Source organism: Xyrauchen texanus, chromosome 26 (assembly GCF_025860055.1).
Source record: "Xyrauchen texanus isolate HMW12.3.18 chromosome 26, RBS_HiC_50CHRs, whole genome shotgun sequence".
NCBI lineage: Eukaryota > Metazoa > Chordata > Actinopteri > Cypriniformes > Catostomidae > Xyrauchen > Xyrauchen texanus.
Window position 1 is genome coordinate 25023449 of NC_068301.1, and position 21375 is coordinate 25044823.

Consider the following 21375-nt stretch of genomic DNA (forward strand, 5'->3'; position numbering starts at 1 on the left):
TTGTTGTTATACTAGATGTAACTATAATTATATGTAAGATACTGAATTGTTTTGTAGTGTAACTGCTTGATCAGTGGAGTATATATAGATTCCTTAGTAATCTTTTGAGCTTAAATATAACTGATGCTCGTTTTATAAAGGTATTTCTAATTTGTACAGTGTGCAAAAATTGTGTCTTCTGATAGACAGAATTTTTTTTTATCTCCCCACAGCCTTTGCACCTTTTGCTCTGGAATATTTTCTGTATGATTTAATTCTGCAATACTCTGGCTGCTGCTTATCTAGCAGAGACATAGATTTGTGTGTGTGTGTGCTTCTGTGTGTTAGTGTGCATGTGTAGTTCCTGGTCTGAACAGGAACTGGCAGTGCGCCACACTCTGACGGCCAGTCGGACCAGGTGCACAGAGCCCAGGTGTGCTTCTATGAATAACACAATGAGCTAGTGCAAACATAAAGAGAGGGAGAGGGAAAATAAAAAATGCAAATAGACAAAGCGTAGTGTCATAGCTCACCTGTTGAACACCTGCATTGTGCTACCCAAAGCACACAGATACATATTTCAAAAACAGATTCTAAACTGCTTAATATTTATTCATCTCTGTTTACCCTGCATTTCCCAGCTATGGATGAATGCTGCAGCACGATGACTCTTGTTTTAAAGGGATACGTCACCCTAAAATGATGTCATAATTTACTCACTCTTATGTTGTTCCAAACCCATATGACTTTCTTTCTACTGTGGAACCCAAATTTAGATTTTAGCCAGAATGTAAACCTGAGTCAACATTTACTATCATTGCATCTTTTTCCATACAATAAAAGTAAAGGGTGACTGAGGCTTACATTCTGCCTAACATTTTCTTTTGAATTGAACATGGAAGAAAGTCATACTGGTTTGTAACAACATCAGGGTGAGTAAATGGTGACTTAATGTTTATTTTTGGTTGAACTATCCCTTAAAACACTCATCATTCACATGTATTTTTTACTATGTCCTTTATCTTACACATTCCATCTCCTCTCTGATATTGAAAGCACATCTGGGATTAGGGTTCCAATCAGGGTGTGTGATAGCCCCAAAAATCCTTTAAGTCTGGCATTACCACACGCCTCACAAAGCACAGAGGTGTTCTAATCCACACCGCTGCCAATCCTGCTAATGCATGCACATCAGTTTCACACACACTGTGCCTTTGCTGCCATATTACTCTCCGTTCTGTTTAAGGCTGCAACATTCTGTATGAAAATACAACAAAGACAACCTTCAACTGGCACTAATATGCAAATGTAATATTCCTTCAATCTTCACTCTGCATGTTGACATCCAGTGAAATACTGTATTCTTATGGATATAAGAGGCCACAGATCCTCAAATGAACTATGACTATGACTGAATTGCCTAAATACAGTGGCTCCAAACAGTATTTGCACACTTAACCCACACTTAATAAATCATAATTTTAATAGCATATGATGAAAACAAATCTGCAAACAAATGATGATCTTTTCTCAGAACTAACATCACTTTTCTGAGCCATTTTTGCAATTCGTTTTAACCAGCTGGTCTCAAGGTCATTTTAGTGGATGTACAGTATATAGTCAGTTTATTTCTTTCAAGTTCTCAGATGTATTTTTAAACACACATTTTTATTTTATTTTAAAATACTAGTATTAACCTAATTTATTAGGCATTAGATTGGTTTGAGCATCCCGACTAGCCCAACACAGCTCAACTGATGGCATGAGTTCAGGCCAAAACTAATTTTAGCTAACTAAACTAACTTTGACTAATGCAAGGCTGGGGGAGTGTTCAGGACATCTCCTGTTTAAAAACAATCACTATTTTTCCAATTCCATTTGGCAACATTAGTGGAAATATTTGTATTTTTATATTCTTAATATGTTTGGTCTTAATTTTGAGCCCTAAAATGACCAAATACTTTTGGCGCACCTGTATACAGTAAGTGCTCTGGCATATATGATATGGTTATTGTTGAAATATACCCTGATAGATTGTATTTGCTTCTTGAGTGAGGGATATGGAAGGCTTTGTAACATGCATCAGACTGCTGAAAAATCTCGAATTGAAATTGTATAATCATCCCTAATTGTGTATATGATGCACAGACCCTCTGAAATGCAAATACGCCTCAGGCGCCTTGAAAGCATTACACTGAATAATTCTTGGGGGGAAAAGAACACGCACATGTGGGAGAAGAAAGGGAAAATAACGAGAGAAAGGAGGGGAAATTAGAGATGGGATAAGAATATTGCAAGAGAGAGAGCGAGAGAGAGAGAGAGAGAGAGAGAGAAAAATACAGAAGATATTTGTTCCCTGTGTGGGATTATCAGGCGGGTGTGATGTGGATAACGCTTTTGTGTTGCTCGTGCCCATAATGACTGTGGTATACTGTTACTGACACATATTGGGGCTTGTGTTATAAGGGCTGCCTGGCCCACCTGTCACATAGGAAAATAAAAGGAAGGGTAAAGGAGGTAAGGAAGAGAGGGAGAAGATGAGGGTAATAGTAATTGGGAGGAAAAACTATACAGGGAAAAATAGAGAAAGAGTAAATGAGCCTCTCCTGAGAGTGACCCTCCTCTCATCTCTCGCCTGTCTGTCAGTGCTGCAGGTGTCTGCACAGTCAGTGAAAAAGAGAGCGCGCTCCACTGGAGCATGCAGCAATAACAGAGAATGGTCGGACTACTGAAAACTAACACACACACACACACACACACACACACACACACACACACACACACACACACACACACACACACACACACACACACATTGTTTTGGACAGTCTTTTATCTTAATTTCCTTACACGTGTTTTCTTATTCTCTACAGTAACAACCAAAAAGATGTTGTATTATTGCTGTATTTCATTTTAAGGAATAGTTCACCCAAAAGAAATAAATTCTGTTATAATGTATTCACCGTCACATCGTTCCAAACTCGTAATTTCTGTCTTCTGTGGAACACAAAGGATATATTTTAAAGGGATAGTTCACCCCAAAATGACAATTCTCTCATAATTAACTCACCATCTGATTATTTTTACGCTGCCTTTTATGTGGTTTTTGGACCTTAAAAATTCTGGTTCCCATTCACTTGCATTGTAAGGGCCTACAGAGCTTACATTTTCTTCCAAAATTTTAGTTTGTGTTCAGCAGAAGAAAGTCAGTCAGACACATCTGGGATGATCATATATGGAGATATAACATAAAATCTCATTGGTTCTTGTGTCGTGACATCATGATTTTCAGTCACGAAATGTGCAAGAACCATGGCTGTTTGATGATAATAACATAAATGTGCCATATTTTGTTGATTTGCTTATCTTAGCTGGTCTCTTTGCTGGTTTTAAAGGGGTTGACACTTGTCAGCTGTCTGGGGACCAGCTGGTTGACCATCTTAACCAGTTGAACACCTGCAAACACCATCAAACCATCTTAGTCTAGCATAAGCTGGTAGAAAAGTTGAATGAGGTAGAAAAGATGCTTTAAAACAACTAAACAAGACATCTGAAGTGTGCAAATTTTGGTTGTATCAATGTCACTATCAAAACCTTCCATTATTTGTTTGAGCATCCCAACCAGCCAGATACAGCACATTGGCCCAACCAATGGCATGGGTTTGAGGTGTGACTCTCTGTTTTGTTGACCAATGGCAGATGGAAGGAGTGTTCATGAAACTTGTTTGATCTGGAGCTTCGTCTGGTGATGCTAGTGGTACAACATTTCAGCGTTAACAACAATAATCGGCTCCTCACAATGAACAAAATGGGAATCCATTAATGGAAACACTAAACAGAAATGCAACAAACAAAAAATGGTGCTACCGGCTAATTATTTTGAACGTTGATTGCACAGTGCACAATAATTTTTGCTAAAGCTTAAACAGATCAGTCTGCAGCTTTACCCAAAGGTTTTGAAAAAGCAGCACTCATAGTCTATAGCCGAGCAGCGCAGACACTTACATAAATCATCAAGAGTACAGCATTGCACAAGTCTGAGCAGCCAATTTCAGAAACTTAACTCTTAAAACTTAAAATTGGAATGATAAAAAAATAACAAACAGAAATGCTGTTAAATCAAAACACCAGAGGCAGTAGACAATAGACTGGTTGCAGGCCTGGCTATGCTGAACACTTCCATTTCACACCACTTCTGGCACATGATTATGATTCATCACAAAACCAACAGCATTTTTTGTCTGAGGGAGGGGTGTGCTTGTACTTGTGTGGGAAGCCCTCTCAGCTAGTTGGAGGTGGACCTGAGACAAAGTAATTACTACAGCTGACATACTTCACATGACTAATGAGACAATCTTAGGCCACTGCAACCAGTCCATTTGTCACCCAAAGCCACGGCGCCACAGAACGCAAACTCCTGGCAGCGCTGTTGAGGTCACGCTAAACATCACCTCAGTAGCACTTGATTAATTCCCATGTAAAGGCATGGAAATAAAATTCAATTGATCATTTCCAATTAGCTAAGTTCTCTAGGCCGACGAGGCAGCCAAGGTTGGAGGACCTTTTGTAGAGCACATTAATTACAGAACACTGTAAGGAGTTCTTAAAGCTGTACTATTTAAGATTTTTTGGTTAAAAATTAACAAATTATCATTATTGATTAAGTACATAAACAATCAGTGTTTAAAACAATGTCCTTACCTTAGCCTGATTCATTTTGGTAAGCCTATAAAAATAATTCTTATTTTGGGGCTGTGCCAACAAAAAATCATGGAAATGTATGTGATTGTGTCTGAAATTTGAGTCCACTTTAGAAATTGTTTCTTGCATTTTTCTAATTTAATTATTTATTTTTCATTACAAATTATGTTATCAGCATAACAGTTCGAGCAAAAAACCTGATGATTTTGACATAATGATCCTGCATGTGAATTTTCGAAGAGCATCATGTGAAAGTGCTTTAATGACAAAACCTGTCCTTCTGTACAAAATGAGTTAACACAGTTAATGTCACAAATTAGCTTTTTTGATTACTGATCACGAAATTGTGTGCAATCTTAAATATATCTTAAATTATGTCATATGGGGTAATCGCCAGCACGCAAGCAACAGTGCTAGGAGCAGGTTATCTTATTTATTTGTTAAGTTTTTCGCACATGCATTCCAATCTACATCTTGATATAATCCTTCATCATGATCACGCAGCGTGTTTTCCTCAGCTGAATGACTAAACACTATTAAAGTGTGACAAGACTCGCCCTGCGTGCAAGCCATTCACGCATCACAAGCCAATCAACTATTTAGCCCTTTTCTGTGAAGCGCTCCTGCAATATCCTAAAACTTTATTTCCAGGTTTAATTTATTTTTTGAATAGACATTTTGAACCCCAGGATGTGGGTTTATGTTTTCTCTTTTAATAGTTCAATGTAGCCTAATTTTGAGTGTGACTGGTTTTAGGAGGGTATACCTGATGCTGGGTTGGAAATCTCAAGGATTCATAGTGGTGTTTTCCTTATTACATCACTTGTTGTTCTGAAAGCAAAAAGAAACAAATGAAACACAGAATTTAGGATGTCAACCGCACAGACTGACAGAAGCAAAGCGGGCGCGTTTACGCGTACAATTAACCGAAAGTGAAGCGCTGCCGGCTTGTGATGCGTGAATGGCTTGCACGCGCCTGTTGGGCATACTGCAGATTCATCAAAGTTTTACTTTTTGTTTAGCCTCGCATTCAGCTCATGAAATCACGCTGCATGATTGAGATGTAGATTGGAATGCAGGTGCAGAATTTATATAATAAAATAGTCTACTCGTCTCTAGCCCTTGCTGGTGTGCCAGTGAAGTTGTTTACTTGTTATAATGCTTGAATTGGATACAGAATATTGTCTGGTAAGGTCATGCTTTTATGAATCGAACATTACCAGTTTCTTTAACGATCATGATCTGTTGTCAGTGGAAGTTACTGTACATGTTTACCAATACCTATGACTTATGAAATTGACTTCTTGTACATACTATTTTCATGTTTAATAAAGTATATTTTATCCCCATTATTGCTAGTTTTATGTTTTTAGTTTACATTGTTATTTGGTTTACAGATTCACTTGCTTTATCAACTGCCATGTACATTTTACATTTTTTTAGTTTTAGTCAGTTTTAGATTTTTGACAAAAATGTCCTTTAAAAATAGTTAATATTTCGTCATGTTATATTCATTAATTTTAGTCAACGAAAACAATATCTTGTATGCCTCCTACACAGTACACAACTTTTAAAGACTGTCTGTATTGTCAAGGAATTCGTAGAGTTTTGAAATTACACGATGAAATGGTGAGAGGTGTGAACACATTACAAAACATTTCACTATTGACAATCCCCGACGACTCTGCCTAGACTTCAAATTACGTTTCACAAAAGAGTACATGCAAGAATTGCAGATAGGAAAACAAATGCATGATCATATGTTATGCATTTCAGAATATGATGTGTATGTTTTTAATCATATATTTTATTGGTTACAATATGAAAAAGTACCTCCTACTGAAAAATCTACATATTTGCTTACCTGACTGTCCAAGAGAATTGGCAATTTCTCTCCAACCGTTCTCTTTCTCCACCCAGTTGTGGTACAGTTCAGTGGAAACATCAAATAGGCACTGGTGCTCCTGCCAATGTTCCACAAATTTTGACCAGTTTATTTATTTATTAGTATAACAGGGACAATGCAGAAACATTGCTACAATTTCAAGCAACCGATGCTCCACATACAGGCTTCTAGCCAAAGGCTAATTTGCAGCCCCAGTCCCTGGTTAGGCTAATGAGACTTTCTTGATACTGCAGCCATGCTAGTTGATGTTCTGTTGCAGGAATCATATGATTAATCATGTAAAAACAATGAAGTCTTACATTGAATTTGAATCAGCAGTATCACAAGTTTCACCTCTTAAGTTGATACTACATTACAAACATCAATAGTCGATTAAACACTCCAAAAATCATAATAAAATATACTTGTAACTGGTGGTGATTCAGGAGAGTCCCCAGGGGCCGGTTGCACCAGCTATCCATATGTTACAATTAAGACTAGTTGTGGAGTAAATGGGCACTAATTCACAATTTATGCACTACTAAATATTTGAGCGTTGCACCATTAAACTTAGGTAGAATGTAACTCTATGTATAAACTGAATATTTATGGAAGCCTCCAACCAGAAGTAATGGATGGAATAAAAATTCAGAATCACTTAATGAGCTCATGTTTTCATTGACAGGCTTCAATCCTTTTGACATAAATTATAATGTCGGAATTTACATTTATGAGAGAGAAAACTTACTTTTAAGCGGCTCTTCAGCATGAAACCATTCTAGCGGTGCAGTATTCAGGGTGCGTCGCCTAGTGTCATGTTTCAACACATTCAAAATATATAAATAGGATATTAAAATGAATACATATATAATTTTCCAGCCTGTTGTATTAGTATTTATTTATCACCCCTTTCTCAAATCAACTTTTATTACCAATTGTATTTCAATGGGGATATAATTGATTACAGCTGACAGTTATATGAGCAAACAAGGTTTGATCATCAACCATAACAAGATCAAACTGAAATTCACGGCTTTGTGAACAAATATGTAGGTTTTATTCAATCAATACAGGTAAACGTCATATTATGCGACTACGCGTTACTTTACGGAGAGTTTACGACCTACTAGATAAGTCTTGCCTTAAGAACAGGTGGTGCAACCAAATTAAGCACTGAAATAGTTACAAACTTACTAGTAATTACTAAGCCCTTAGTGTGAACTCTAGGTAAAAGCGCTTTGAGTGTAGTGTCAGAAACGTGTACAATTCATTCATTCAAAATATGTAAATAAGATGTTGTTTATCTTCAACAAAGCAAGTAATATTTCATTTTTTTATGTTTAATTGGACAACATAATAATATCAATGTGAAAATAGCATGTTAAGACTCCAGCTCTGAATTTTTCACAGTCATGATCTCAAGGCGATGTCCAGGTAACCTCAAATCACAAGATTCCTTCCGCCAGAGCAGTAATGTCAAAACACGACGGACGTAAAATGTTCTTCTGCAAATTGCTTGTAATTTTCAATTTCAACCACAGATGTCGCTAGAGAGCACACAGTTACGTAGTGCAGCTTTAAGATCTTATAATGGGCAGGGTGTCAGAAATGTTGCAGGAAATGTACCATTGATCCATGAAATCAAAGGTGAGGAAAGTAAACTATGGAAGTGCTAGAGGTGGAAAGGTTGAATAAACTCAGATATAAGAGAACGTCTTCAAGAATAGGATGTGGAACGATACATAAATGTCATAAAAAAGCAAATACAACTTGGTCGCTATATTCAAAATATCGTAGATCCATTTGTTAGATTTGTATGAGGAACAGAAAGAAATTGAAGTCTTTATTAAAAAAATAAATATTAGTTGTAACTCAAATCTTTTTTGCGCTTACACATATTCAAATTTGGTGCATCAAGACGTGTCTTGCCAGGTTTGATGCCATGTTTGACGCCAATGAAGTGACACTCCATTGGTTCTCGTGTGTCTCGTAAATCATTAATTCTTAACCTTTTTGACTCCAAGACACCCCTTTGTTCATGTCAACAATCAAAATATAATTTTAAGATGTATGCATTTTAATTTTGTAAAAGAAATCAAACTGAATTGAGTAATCTTTTTTTTATTTATTTTTATTTAAACATTACACAATTAAATTTGATTGAAATTTTTTATGAAACTGAAATCGCAAAAATAGGCAAAAATGAATATTGAATATTTGAAGATTTCTCATTTAGGTAAAATATTTAATCTGGAAAATAATCTGGATTTTTGCCTGCTGTAACAATAACAAAGATGCTTGTTTTTTTTTTTTTTTTACTTTTTATTAACAGAAACTAAATATATATTTAAAATAAAGAAGAATAATTAATAAGTAATAGATTAAAAGAACTAATCACAATTAATTTCAGAATTACAGAGGTTTCAAGAGCTGCCTGTTCGCAACAAAAACAGCAGTTCTTGAGGCGATGAAATAAATTGAGTAATATAATTTTACATGTTGTATAAACATTTTGTGGTATTTTAATTAAGTTAGATTCATAATATATTTAAACTTATTTTTAATAATATAAAAGTAATTTTCCCTTGTAAGTTTGTTAGAGGTTGAGAAGCAGTCTTGTAAATAATCACGATGTACCAAGTTTAACATGCGCATTTGTGACTAAGATTTGACAGAGAGCAGGATTATATAAATATATATATAACACTTAAATTAAGTTTTTCACATGAAGCTATTGCAAAAGTCATATGGAATACTTTTAATGTTTGTTTGTTTTTTAGAATTTGACATCCCCTGGTAACTGTATACTAAAGAGCAGTGTGGACATTCAGCAAAATATCTCCTTTTGTGTTCCACGGAACCAAGAAAGTAATGCATGTTTGCAACAACATGAGGGTGAAAAAATTATGACAGAAATTCTTTAATGTATGGGCCTATAGGTCGCAAGGCATTTTTTTTTATTTTCACAATCATTGGCAGAGGTTTCCGCCAGTAACCAGTGTTTAAAATGATTGGGGTCAGAGGTGGGGTCTGAAGAATTCTACCAAAATTACTGAAGTCTTCGTGCATCATTTGTCAGTTTAAGTGCAGACGATGGGTGGTTGAGGCTGCTGCACCTGCATGCTCACTCAAAACATACACAAAGCAGACAGTAAACAATCTAGCCAACAGTCTAAACGTAATTATACATGTAGTCTCTCAAAATGAAAAATGTACAGAGGTCTGGGCCTTGGAGACCTCATAGCTGGTTATGGCCATGGTTGCCACCACCATTCTCCAAGAACACTCATTAAGCTGATAAATGTTTAATATTCAAGATAAAACCTTGATGCCAGGTGATATCACTAGCGTATTCATAAATGTATGCAGCAGCCACTGTAGCTATAGAGAAAATTACCCATGCAGTGCCATTTTCCCAAGTTACTTTCAGCTTCCACTGTTTGCCCACTACTGGCCACCTGTTGCTGCTAATGAGTGTAGTGGGGTGTGAATGTGAACAGCTACCAGCTGCAACAAGTCAAGTCAATTTTATTTGTATAGCGCCTTTCACAACACACATCGTTTCAAAGCAGCTTTACAGAATATCAGCATTAACAGACGATAAAACTGTAATGTCTATAAAGTCGATTAATCATCATTGTGTAATTTAGATAAAAGCCTCTAATGTTAGCCTCTGGCTAACATTATGAATGTAATGTAAATATTAATTATGTATAGGTAAAATCATGGTTTAAAATTATTAAACTAAGTGTTAAGGGTCAGTGATTAAACATCGATTGTGTTTGAACTGTAAGATTAATGACCAAAGTCTTTGAAGTGACTTGGGTTCATGAACTAACACAGTCATACTGGAAATAATTGACATCGGTAGCACTGGGCATGGTTAGGCCGGGGTCTTACAGTTTAGCTGCCATTGACTTAATGGCTGAGGCAGAGGGGCACACACACTGTTAACCTGAGAATGTGGCCTCTCAGGTTTTCTATAGCCAGGGCAACCTTGGCAACAGGTGAGCTATAACTACTAACTTACACAAACTTTGCCCGCACACGCCCACATACACAAAACTGAGCTCGGGAGGTTAACCAGGCACAATCACACCTGTGCGCAAGGGATGATTGGGGTATGAACTTATACCTTAATAAATTATTCCTAGCGTACACCACAAGACTGAAACTTGTGTCATATATGTCATAATAAAATCATATATGTGCAGATGGGGACAACCTTTTGTCTTGTGTGCTCAATAGTTCACGAAAAACAAAAATACTGTTGTCATATACTCACCCTCATATTGTTCCAAACTCATATGACTTTCTTCAGTGGCTTTTAGAGCTTAAAAATTCCTAACATTCTGACTAACATTTTTTGAGTCCCACATAAAAAAAGAAAAGTCAATTGGTTTTGGAGCAATATGATGGTGACTAAACGATGACAGAATGTTTATTTGTGTGCACACCATAAGGCACTGAAACTGTTTATACTGTAAGCTTGACATTTTAAAATGATTTAAAAAATTAACACAATAAGCTTTTATCAGCATCAGTGTGTTTTGACAATAGTTAGAGTTTTATCTCAAGTATGAAAGAAACAGAGAAGAAGAACAAGCATAACAGTCAACAAGAAACATGAGATTCTTTGTTTTACTTTAGTTCGATCTCACTATGAAAGAACTTGGAAAGCTCATGAGTTTAAATCAAAGACAGACTACAAAAATGTTTTGTTCAATAGTGCATCAATCCTTCAATTAATCATAACAGTGAGACGTCCCAGGAAAATAAGGGTTGAGCAGCGAAGCAATTGTCCTGAGTTAGAGACATATACCTCATGCAGGGAAAGATAAAACAAGTCTCATGGACTGGAATGAAATAAGTCTTTGCTGTGTGATGGTATGAGATCCAATACGCTATACAAAGAGAATGTAAATTAACCTTGAATGTCATCAGCCTCAGTCTTTCATTTTCCACACTACAACTCTCGCTCTTGACACACACACACACACACACACACACACACACACACACACACACACACACACACACACACACAGGGAAGCACTGACTGTCAAGGCAGGGCTGTATTTTTGTCTTCTTTTTAAATAATATTTAAAAAAAGCACCTCACACTGATTGATCATTTCAATATGTCTCTGGAGATCATACACCCACATAAAAGCAGCGAGTACATCAAGGTCTGGTGGTAATATTCAGTGTCTTTCATGGTTGCTCTTTTGGCTTTCAGTAACCAAAGTTTACGGTATTTGATATGCTAATGAGTAGAGCTATGACAGTGAGAAAGAAGAATCTCAGCATTGCACACACCAACATGATCAGAGATTGACTATTACCTCGAATCTCCAGCATTGAGAAGCCTAGATCTATAAGAAAATGATTATGGTATGGAATGCACACCTACTCGACTGTGTAGATTGGAAACATAATAAAAGAAAATGTAAATGTTCCCTCAAAAATCTCAGGGGGAAAAAATATACAAATTAAAAATATACTAAAATAATGTATTACCTTGTTATAATAAAACAACATAAAGCAGATAAGTCCATCCAATTTGAATAGCATAAATCCATCTGCACCATTATACAAATGTAAAATGGAAATGTCTAAATCTAAAAGATCCCAAAGAAGGAAAAATATTAGCTGTTTAAATCTGAAAACTGTGGGGCAGGTGGAGCTTTATTAAAATGTAAAAAAATAAATAATGGAAAAACAATGTTTTTTTTTAACTCTCTTTATGCTTCTATGCACGTTAAGACTCATTTTTCTTTACACAGTCTAAGCTTTGGTGGTTATGAGGCATAGAAGAAATCAAGCAAAGGAATGATACAGTATGTAATACTATGAAACTGTGGGCGGACATATGTGTGCCCATGAGTTCAGCATCCCAGAATCAACTGCGCTGAGTGAGTGACAAATATTCTTTAGTCCATGTCCGAGTCCAAGTTCAGTTCGGTGCTCAAGTTGAGGTAAAAGAATGCATAGACACCCAGGAGGAAGACCAGAACAGCCACTACAACCAATATGATGTCCTGCAATCACAGAGCAAGAAAAACACTTGTTTACCTTTTCTGATAGGGATAATTGTAAATCACCATCAATAAGAAACAATGGGGAGGACTATCATCAAATTAATTCACAATTACATTTAAAAAAATCAGAATGACGCATTTAAATTGTAGCTAGATTGAGCTGCTTGGTTTTAAACAATGACTTCAGTATTGTCAAATTATTTGATTATAAAAATGCATATTTAAAGTCAAAATAAAATGCTGACAACAAACCATTTTACTTCCATAATCTGAGCTATTTTAAAGTAAAACAGGATATTCAACATAAACAAGGAGAAAGCATTGTTTGAGTGGGTGTTACATATCAGAATATAAAATGTGCATTAACAAGGTAAATAAGGCCCATATAGCATTTTACAGACCTACTGCACTAATTTACAATGTTGTTCCCTAAACATTTGAGGATGAAACACTCTCCTTTTCATTTCAAGCAAGACTGATCATAGCCAAACACAGATATGCAATGCACACCAAGAATATTCAGCACAAGAATATCAGTTTTGGGTTGTTTCTCTTCACCCTTGCTGTGACACAAATAGGGTTTGACAGACACAGCGGGCTGAGAGAAAGTTAATCTCCCAGAAATGTCTTTGTTCTAATTAAGAGTTGTTGGGAGTTTAATGCCCGAGCTAAATTGATGATGGCTAAAGAAGTGGTGTTCATCCATGAATTAGATTTAAAACAGTCATTTATTACCTTTTGTGCTAAATTACAATCCTCATCAACCCCGGTTTCATTAGGACCACTCATGTATTTAACAAAGCAATTGTTCTTCATCTTGATAACTCATTATCAAACTTTCTAATCTAAACTTGCATGCTTGAGGAACTTTTTAGCCTCAACGTAACATGCATTTTTCTGGGCATGAATTACAATTTGAGAAAATGAAAAGTATATACTTTATATTGAATGTTCTGAGGGTTTAAAAAATAATACTATTTTATGCCTGGTTTTGTTAATATAACTTGATAAATTTAATCTGGAATGATACAAGGGATGATCTGTGATAAAATAGAGCTTAAATCTTTTAAGCAAAACTACAAATTTGTTCATGGTCTTTGTTGTTGCAGTTGTGTTGTTGCAGTTTAATCATTAAACTATGGCATCATGTATCCTCGTCTCAAAGTGTTTTCTTCTAAAAGAAAAGAAGTCTCTATATTGTATACAGAGCATCCGGAAAGTATTCACAGCTCTTCACTTTTTCTACATTTTATTATGTTACAGCCTTATTCCAAAATTTATTAAATGCATTATTTTCCTCAAAATTCTACAAACAATACCCCATAATGACATCGTGAAAGAAGTTTGTTTGAAATCTTTGCAAATTTATAAAAAAAATAAAATAAAATAAAATAAAATAAAAAAACACATGTACATGAGTATTCACAACCTTTGCTCAATACTTTGTTGAAGCACCTTTATGGGCTGAAATATGTGCCACCAGAAACTGAATTTGAACCATTTATATTTGAATTTGAATGGCTAAACTTGAATAATTGCATTGAAAAACTGAATTTGAATCACATCATTTGAAATTGTATTGTTTAATTAAAATTGAATTTATTCAAAAACTGAATCTGAATTGTATCATTTGAAATTGAATTTATTCGTTTGGAACTGAAGTCCAATAAAATTTGATCCTCACTGAAAATTAAACTCTCTATATATCTTCACATTCACTTCTCACAATTCAGATTCAGTTCTCAAATTCAATTTCAAGTTACTGAGACAGACATCCGGGTAGTTGGAGGATGAAGGAAGAGCAATCGAGCGCAGATCGATAGATAGCGCTCATTGGCGACAGGACTCCTCTTGGGCCAATCAGCACCAATGTTTTGGAGCACAGTACGTTACCCGCCATGAAACTATGGAATTACGATTGTGTCAATAATAATGAATGTAACTTTATAAAACTGAACGTAACTTTTTCAGAAACTATCAAAAATATTCCATTACAAAAGAAGAAAAACACAATTGAAAATGAAAAAAAAATGAACTCAGTCGCATCGAATTTAACAGGCTCTTCAAATATGCTTCATTTTTTGTTAATGTTTTTCAAAGATTCGCTTTGCAAATCGTGGATTCTGAATACATTGCCACAGATTTCGCTTACGCTTCGCAGTTTTTCGCTTGCTGTTTTGAGACAAACCTCTCGTGGGGGTGGGCTTAACAGTGATCTACTCTGATTGGATAGTGAGCTTTTGATGGACAGGTGCTCTCTGACCCGGATGTACAGACGTCACTCAGTGGCGCGCATATTAGAAAGCTCTGCGGTGATTTGTAGTTATGCAATACGTCGTGCTTTGTTGTATTACTTACTAACAATATGTAAATAATATTTGACCTATAATTATATAATTTAATATTATATGAGACCTTCGATCGCCTAATAATCGTCTTCGATCAGTCTGTAAAGATGAGCTCTCAGGAGAGACACGGAGCGGCATCATCTTCCTCCTCTTGTCCTTCAAGGCAGCTTGAAGTAAGTTCGTGTTATTGAAGTAACCAATAACATCGATAAAACTTTTATTCATGTAACGCTACAGTGTGCAACAGTTCTGGCTTTATTTTGCAAATTTATTGTTGTATTGTAAATGCATGCTAAATAAAATGTTGCTGTTTTGTCATTGTCATGACTGCAAAACTGAAACCTGGCCATATCTTGGTCCACTGTTTGACTCTGCCCCGACTGCTGAACGGACTGCTGCTGACCCTGCCTTGTGCTGGTATTCCCGAGCGACTGGTTAAGAATTTCAAGGTTGTTATGTACAGATGCAGCATCTGCACCAAGATTTCTGCCTTGCTGTAGAATGAAGACCAGTTTGATATCTGCACTGTCTACATTGACACGTCCTTGAATATAATAACTGTGCAAAAGAGCAAACAATCAAACTACATAACATCATGACATGACATCAGTGCATTGCAAACTTGTGAATGACAATAAAAAAATTATTAAAAAATATATAAAATTATGATATTTTATATGTGTTTATCAAAACATTGTGAATAAATATAATAAAATATATGCAATATTCCACCACTGTGTTGAAATTTAGAGTGTTTTCTGTAAAATTAGAAAATTGTATCGATGTTATTGGTTACTTCAGTAACACGAACTTCAAACTGCCTTGAAGGACAAGAGGAGGAGGAGTGGAGCATTTGTTTAATAAGCAAGGTCTTTTATTCAGATATTCAGAATTTCTTTCTGAATACCAAATACCAGTAACCCCAAAAGAATTTGCTACAGTAATGGGTGCTATTCCCTCTGGTTTATGTATGCATTTTAAAAACCGTAATTACTTCACACCAGTATCTACTGCATCCTTTCCTAAACCTTGTGATACTTCTGTTGGTCAAATCTGTTTTTCAGAGTCGAAAGCTAAAAACTATAAGATCTTTATTTCTTAAGGATTTGATTTCTGTTCCACCTGTTATTTCCTTTTGGAATAATTTGTTTGGTAACCTTAATTGGAAAAAATCTGGTCTTTACAGCAGAAATTCATTCTCACAAATAAAGTGAAAGAAATTTCCTTTAAGTTGATACACAGGTTCTATCCTGTTAAGAAATTTATACAAAGATTTAAATCTGACATTGAGCTAACATGCTCTTTTTGTTTGAATTCTGATGAAACAGTGGTTCATTTATTTTGGTCGTGTCATTACACTCAGAAGCTCTGGAATGATATTGATGTTTTTATCAAGTGTAAGATTTTGCCAGGCTTCTCAATACATATGAGAAACATTATATTTGGGTATTTTGATTCAGACCCCACAAACGAAAATGTCTGTTTTGTTATTAATTTAATTATTTTCTTAAGCAAATTCTATATTCACAAATGCAAATTTTTAAACTGTAAACCTATCTTCTCTGTCTTCTTAAAAGAAATAGAAAATTATCTAAATTTGATTTCAGTATCTACTAATAAGAAAGCCATAAGGACTGTTAGAATCTGCATTGCATTTGATCTCTTCATGTGAACATTTTTGTGTGATGTAATGCACTACCTCTTCTTTTATTGTTATATACATTATTATTATTATCTTTTTTTTTAATTATTATTATTTTTTCTATTTATTTTTGTCTTCTTTATTGTTTTGGTTGATATTATGTGATGTACGTATGCTTTCTCTTTTGTATGTTCCTGTTCTTTGCATTAAAAAAATATGTATATATATTATTTTATTTATTTTTTTAAATAAATAAGAGGAAGATGATGCCGCTCCATGTCTCTCCTGAAAGCTCATCTTTACAGACTGATCGAAGACGATTATTAGACGATCGAAGGTCTCATATAATATTAAATTATATAATTATAGGTCAAATATTATTTACATATTGTTAGTAAGTAATACAACAAAGCACGACGTATTGCATAACTACAAATCACCGCGAGAGCTTTCCAATATGCGCGCCACTGAGTGACGTCTGTACATCCGGTCAGAGAGCACCTGTCCATCAAAAGCTCACTATCCAATCAGAGTAGATCACTGTTAAGCCCACCCCCACGAGAGGTTTGTCTCAAAACAGCAAACTAAAAACTGCGAAGCGTAAGCTTAAATCTGTGGCAATTTATTCAGAATCCACGATTTGCGAAAACGAATCTTTGAAAAACATTAACAAAAAATGAAGCATATTTGAAGAGCCTGTTAAATTCGATGCGACTGAGTTCATTTTTTTTTCATTTTAATTGTGTTTTTCTTCTTTTGTAATGGAATATTTTTGATAGTTTCTGAAAAAGTTACGCTCAGTTTTATAAAGTTACATTCATTATTATTGACACAATCGTAATTCCATAGTTTCATGGCGGTAACGTACTGTGCTCCAAAACATTGGTGCTGATTGGCCCAAGAGGAGTCCTGTGCGCCAATGAACGCTATCTATCGATCTGCGCTCGATTGCTCTTCCTTCATCCTCCAACTACCCGGATGTCTGTCTCAGTAACATGAAATTGAATTTGAGAACTGAATCTGAATTGTGAGAAGTGAATGTGAAGATATATAGAGAGTTTAATTTTCAGTGAGGATCAAATTTTATTGGACTTCAGTTCCAAACGAATAAATTCAATTTCAAATGATACAATTCAGATTCAGTTTTTGAATAAATTCAATTTTAATTAAACAATACAATTTCAAATGATGTGATTCAAATTCAGTTTTTCAATGCAATTATTCAAGTTTAGCCATTCAAATTCAAATATAATGGTTCAAATTCAGTTTCTGGTGGCACATATTTCAGCCCATACACCTTTGGCACAAATTACAGTCTCAAGTCTTTTTGTGTATGATGCTACAAGCTTGGCACACCAATTTTTGGGCAGATTCTCTAATTCTTCTTCTTCTTAAGCTCCATCAGCTTGGATGGGAGCATCGGTGCACAGCTTTTTTTCAGATCTCTCTTGGGCTCTTGCTGGGCCACTCAAGGACATTCACAGAGTTGTCCCGTAGCCACTCCTTTGTTATCTTGGCTGTGTGCTTAGGGTCGTTGTCCTGTTGGAAGATGAACCTTCACCCCAGTCTGAAGTCCAGAGCGCTCTGGAGCAGGTTTTCATCAAGGATGTATCTGTACATTGCTGCATTCATCTTTCCCTCGATCCTGACTAGTCTCCCAGTTCCTGCCGCTGAAAAGCATCCCCACAGCATGATGCTGCCACCACCATGCTTCACTGTAGGGATGGTATTGGCCAGGTGATGAGGTTTCCTCCAGACATGACGTTTTCCATTCAGTCCAAAGAGATCAGTATTTGTTTCATCAGACCAGAGAATTTTGTTTCTCATGGTCTGAGAGTCCTTCAGGTGCCTTTTGGCAAACACCAGGCGGGCTGTCATGTGCATTTTTCTGAGGAGTGGCTTCCGTCTGGCCACTCTACCATACAGGCCTGATTGGTGGAGTGCCGCAGAGATGATTGTTCTTCTGGAAGGTTCTCCTCTCTCCACAGAGAAACGCTGGAGCTCTGTCAGAGTGATCATCGGGTTCTTGGTCACCTCCCTGACTAAGGCCCTTCTCCCCCGATCGCTCAGTTTGGCCAGGCGGCCAGCTCTAGGAAGAGTCCTAGTGGTTCCAATCTTCTTCCATTTACGGATGATGGAGGCCACTGTGCTCATTGGGACGTTCAATGCTGCAGAAATTTTTCTGTACCCTTCCCCAGATCTGTGCCTCGATACAATCCTGTCTCGGAGGTCTACAGACAATTCCTTGGACTGCATGGCTTGGTTTGTGCTCTGACATGCACTGTTAACTGTGAGAACTTATATAGACAGGTGTGGGCTTTTCCAAATCATGTCCAATAACTGAATTTACCACAGGTGAACTCCAATCAAGTTGTAGAAACATCTCAAGGATGATCACTGGAAACAGGATGCACCTGAGCTCAATTTTGAGTGTCATGGCAAAGGATGTGAATACTTATGTACATGTGATTTTTTTATTTTTAGTAAATTTGCAAAGATTTCAAACAAACTTCTTTCACATTGTCATTATGGGATATTGTTTGTAGAATTTTGAGGAAAATAACGAATTTAATCAATTTTGGAATAAGGCTGTAACATAAAAAAAATGTGAAAAAGTGAAGCGTTGTGAATACTTTCCGGATGCCAGAAACAGGCAGACAGACAGAGAGAAAGACAGGAAAAAAGAGAAAATAACACATTCATCCATTCTCCCTCCTATGTTCATTTCACACACAAACACATGAACACAAACACAGAGCAGCATGCAAATCCAGGCAGATAAGCCACCCAGCAAACAGAAGTCTAATAATAATTCTAGCAGATAAATTGTAAGGGGCTATTAACAGCCGCCACGACAGCCATGACTATCTGTGTACAAGCTGCAGCGGCAGTCATCAGTGTGTATGTCCTCATTAGCACTCGCTGCCCGCTGCATTTATCTTGTTCCAGCCAGACTCCAAACAGCTTAAGCCTCCCTTAATTGGAAAACTTTTAAAATACATGCACTTTAGTTTCATATATTACCAGAGGCTCACATTTCATTTCTTTATTCGACTGCTTTGTGTCAAAGCCTAAGTGTCATCGCATCCGAGGGATGTATTTGAATTGAAACGTTTGTTTCTTGTGAAATGTTTTGGTGAAAATGTTGAAGATACCCTAGATACCCTTGCTGAAAAAAAAGTTTAAACTAGCATAAGGTTTGATTGTTTAGCTGATGTTTTTTTAGTTTTTTTTAAGGTTTCCTGTTTTAGGTGCATACCCAAGGACAAGGAGGGTCAAGTTTTTGGTATCATTTTAAAGAAAGCATTTTAATGATAGAGATTATGATAAATTCTGAGACTCTCAGCCTGAGAAACTGCTGAAAAATCTGTAAAAAAAAAAAAGACTTACATTTTTATTATTATTATTATTATTATTATTATTATTATTTCGGATTTGACATTATATACAGTGGCAAGAAAAAGTATATAAACCCTTTGGAATTAGCTGGATTTCTGCATGAATTGGTCCTTACATGAATCTAATCTTCATTAAAATCACAAGTATAGGCAAAGCACAATGTGCTTAAGCTAACAACACACAAACAAATGTAATCTTTCATGTCTTTATTGAACGCATCCCATTAAACATTCACAGTGCTGTGGAAGAAGTCACTGAACCCTATAGGCTAAAGACGACAAAAAAAGCTAATTAGAGTCAGGAGTTGTTCAAACCTGGCATCCAATTAATTAAACGAGATTCTAGGTGTGGGTTAGAGCTACTTTGACTTATAAAAAGCACTCAAACATTTTGAGTTTTATATCTGCTGATCTCGGTCCATGAGTCTCCTATAAAGAAAACATTAAACAGGCATGGTGTCGATGGCAGCCCACCACGAAGCCGCTGCTTTGAAACAAAAACATCGCTGCATGCCGACTCGGTTACTAACGTAACGTCGGTTCCCTGAGAGGAGGGAACGAGTATTGCGTAAGTAGCTTACGCTATGGGAAAACTCAGTTTCTCGAGAAATATTGAAGTCTTTATGTAAAACGCATTGCAGCTGCACAGCAGACAGCAATGAGCGAGGCAGCTCGGTCATTGGCTGTGCTGCAGCAACTTGCTCGAACCAATGACGGGGCGACTCTGAACGCGCGACCAATGAGCGAAGGTGAGGCCCAGCCTGCCGCCGCACAAATATCTTCAATGGGTATCCCACTCGACCACGCCCACGAGGAGGCCATGCTCCTCGTAGAGTGAGCTCTGACGCCTAAGGGGCATTGAAGGCCCTTGGCTTCATAATCCAGCGCTATAGCATCCACTATCCAGCGCGATACTCTTTGCTTTGAAACTGCGAGACTTTTAGTGCGGCCGCCAAAGCATACGAATAATTGTTCCATCTGTCTGAGAATAAATTAGCGTCGCTTTCGTCTGCTGGGGACGATAGCGCTGCCAGAGATATCACCTGTACTCTGAAGGGTGTGGAGAGCACTTTAGGAATATACCCGTGCTTTGGCCTAAGGACAACTCTGCAGTCATTAGGTCCAAATTCCAGGCAAGCAGCGCTTGATGACAGCGCGTGCAGGTCGCCCACTCTCTTGACTGAGGCGAGCGCCAGCAAGAGCGCAGTTTTGAACGAGAGCTGTTTAAGGTGCAGGGTTCGGAGAGGTTCGAACGGGGCACTCTTGAGTGCGTCCAGGACCGTGGCCAGGTCCCAGATCGGCACCGAGGGGGGGCGAGGAGGGTTCATCCTCCTAGCGCCTCTTAGGAAACGAATGATTAGGTCGCTTTTCCCTAATGAACG

The 21375-nt window shown here is 36.7% G+C and overlaps 1 protein-coding gene across 1 annotated transcript in view; it reads right to left on the bottom strand.

Annotated features, from left to right (window-relative positions):
• Window positions 1–9781: 9781 nt before the first annotated feature.
• Window positions 9782–21375, bottom strand: part of LOC127619523 (triple QxxK/R motif-containing protein) — a 64041-nt gene continuing 52447 nt past the window's right edge. Inside the window, exon 4 of the mRNA XM_052092365.1 lies at window positions 9782–12605. Coding sequence (XP_051948325.1) covers window positions 12498–12605 — 108 coding nt within the window. The 3' untranslated portion in view covers window positions 9782–12497. The remainder of the gene's footprint in view (window positions 12606–21375) is intronic.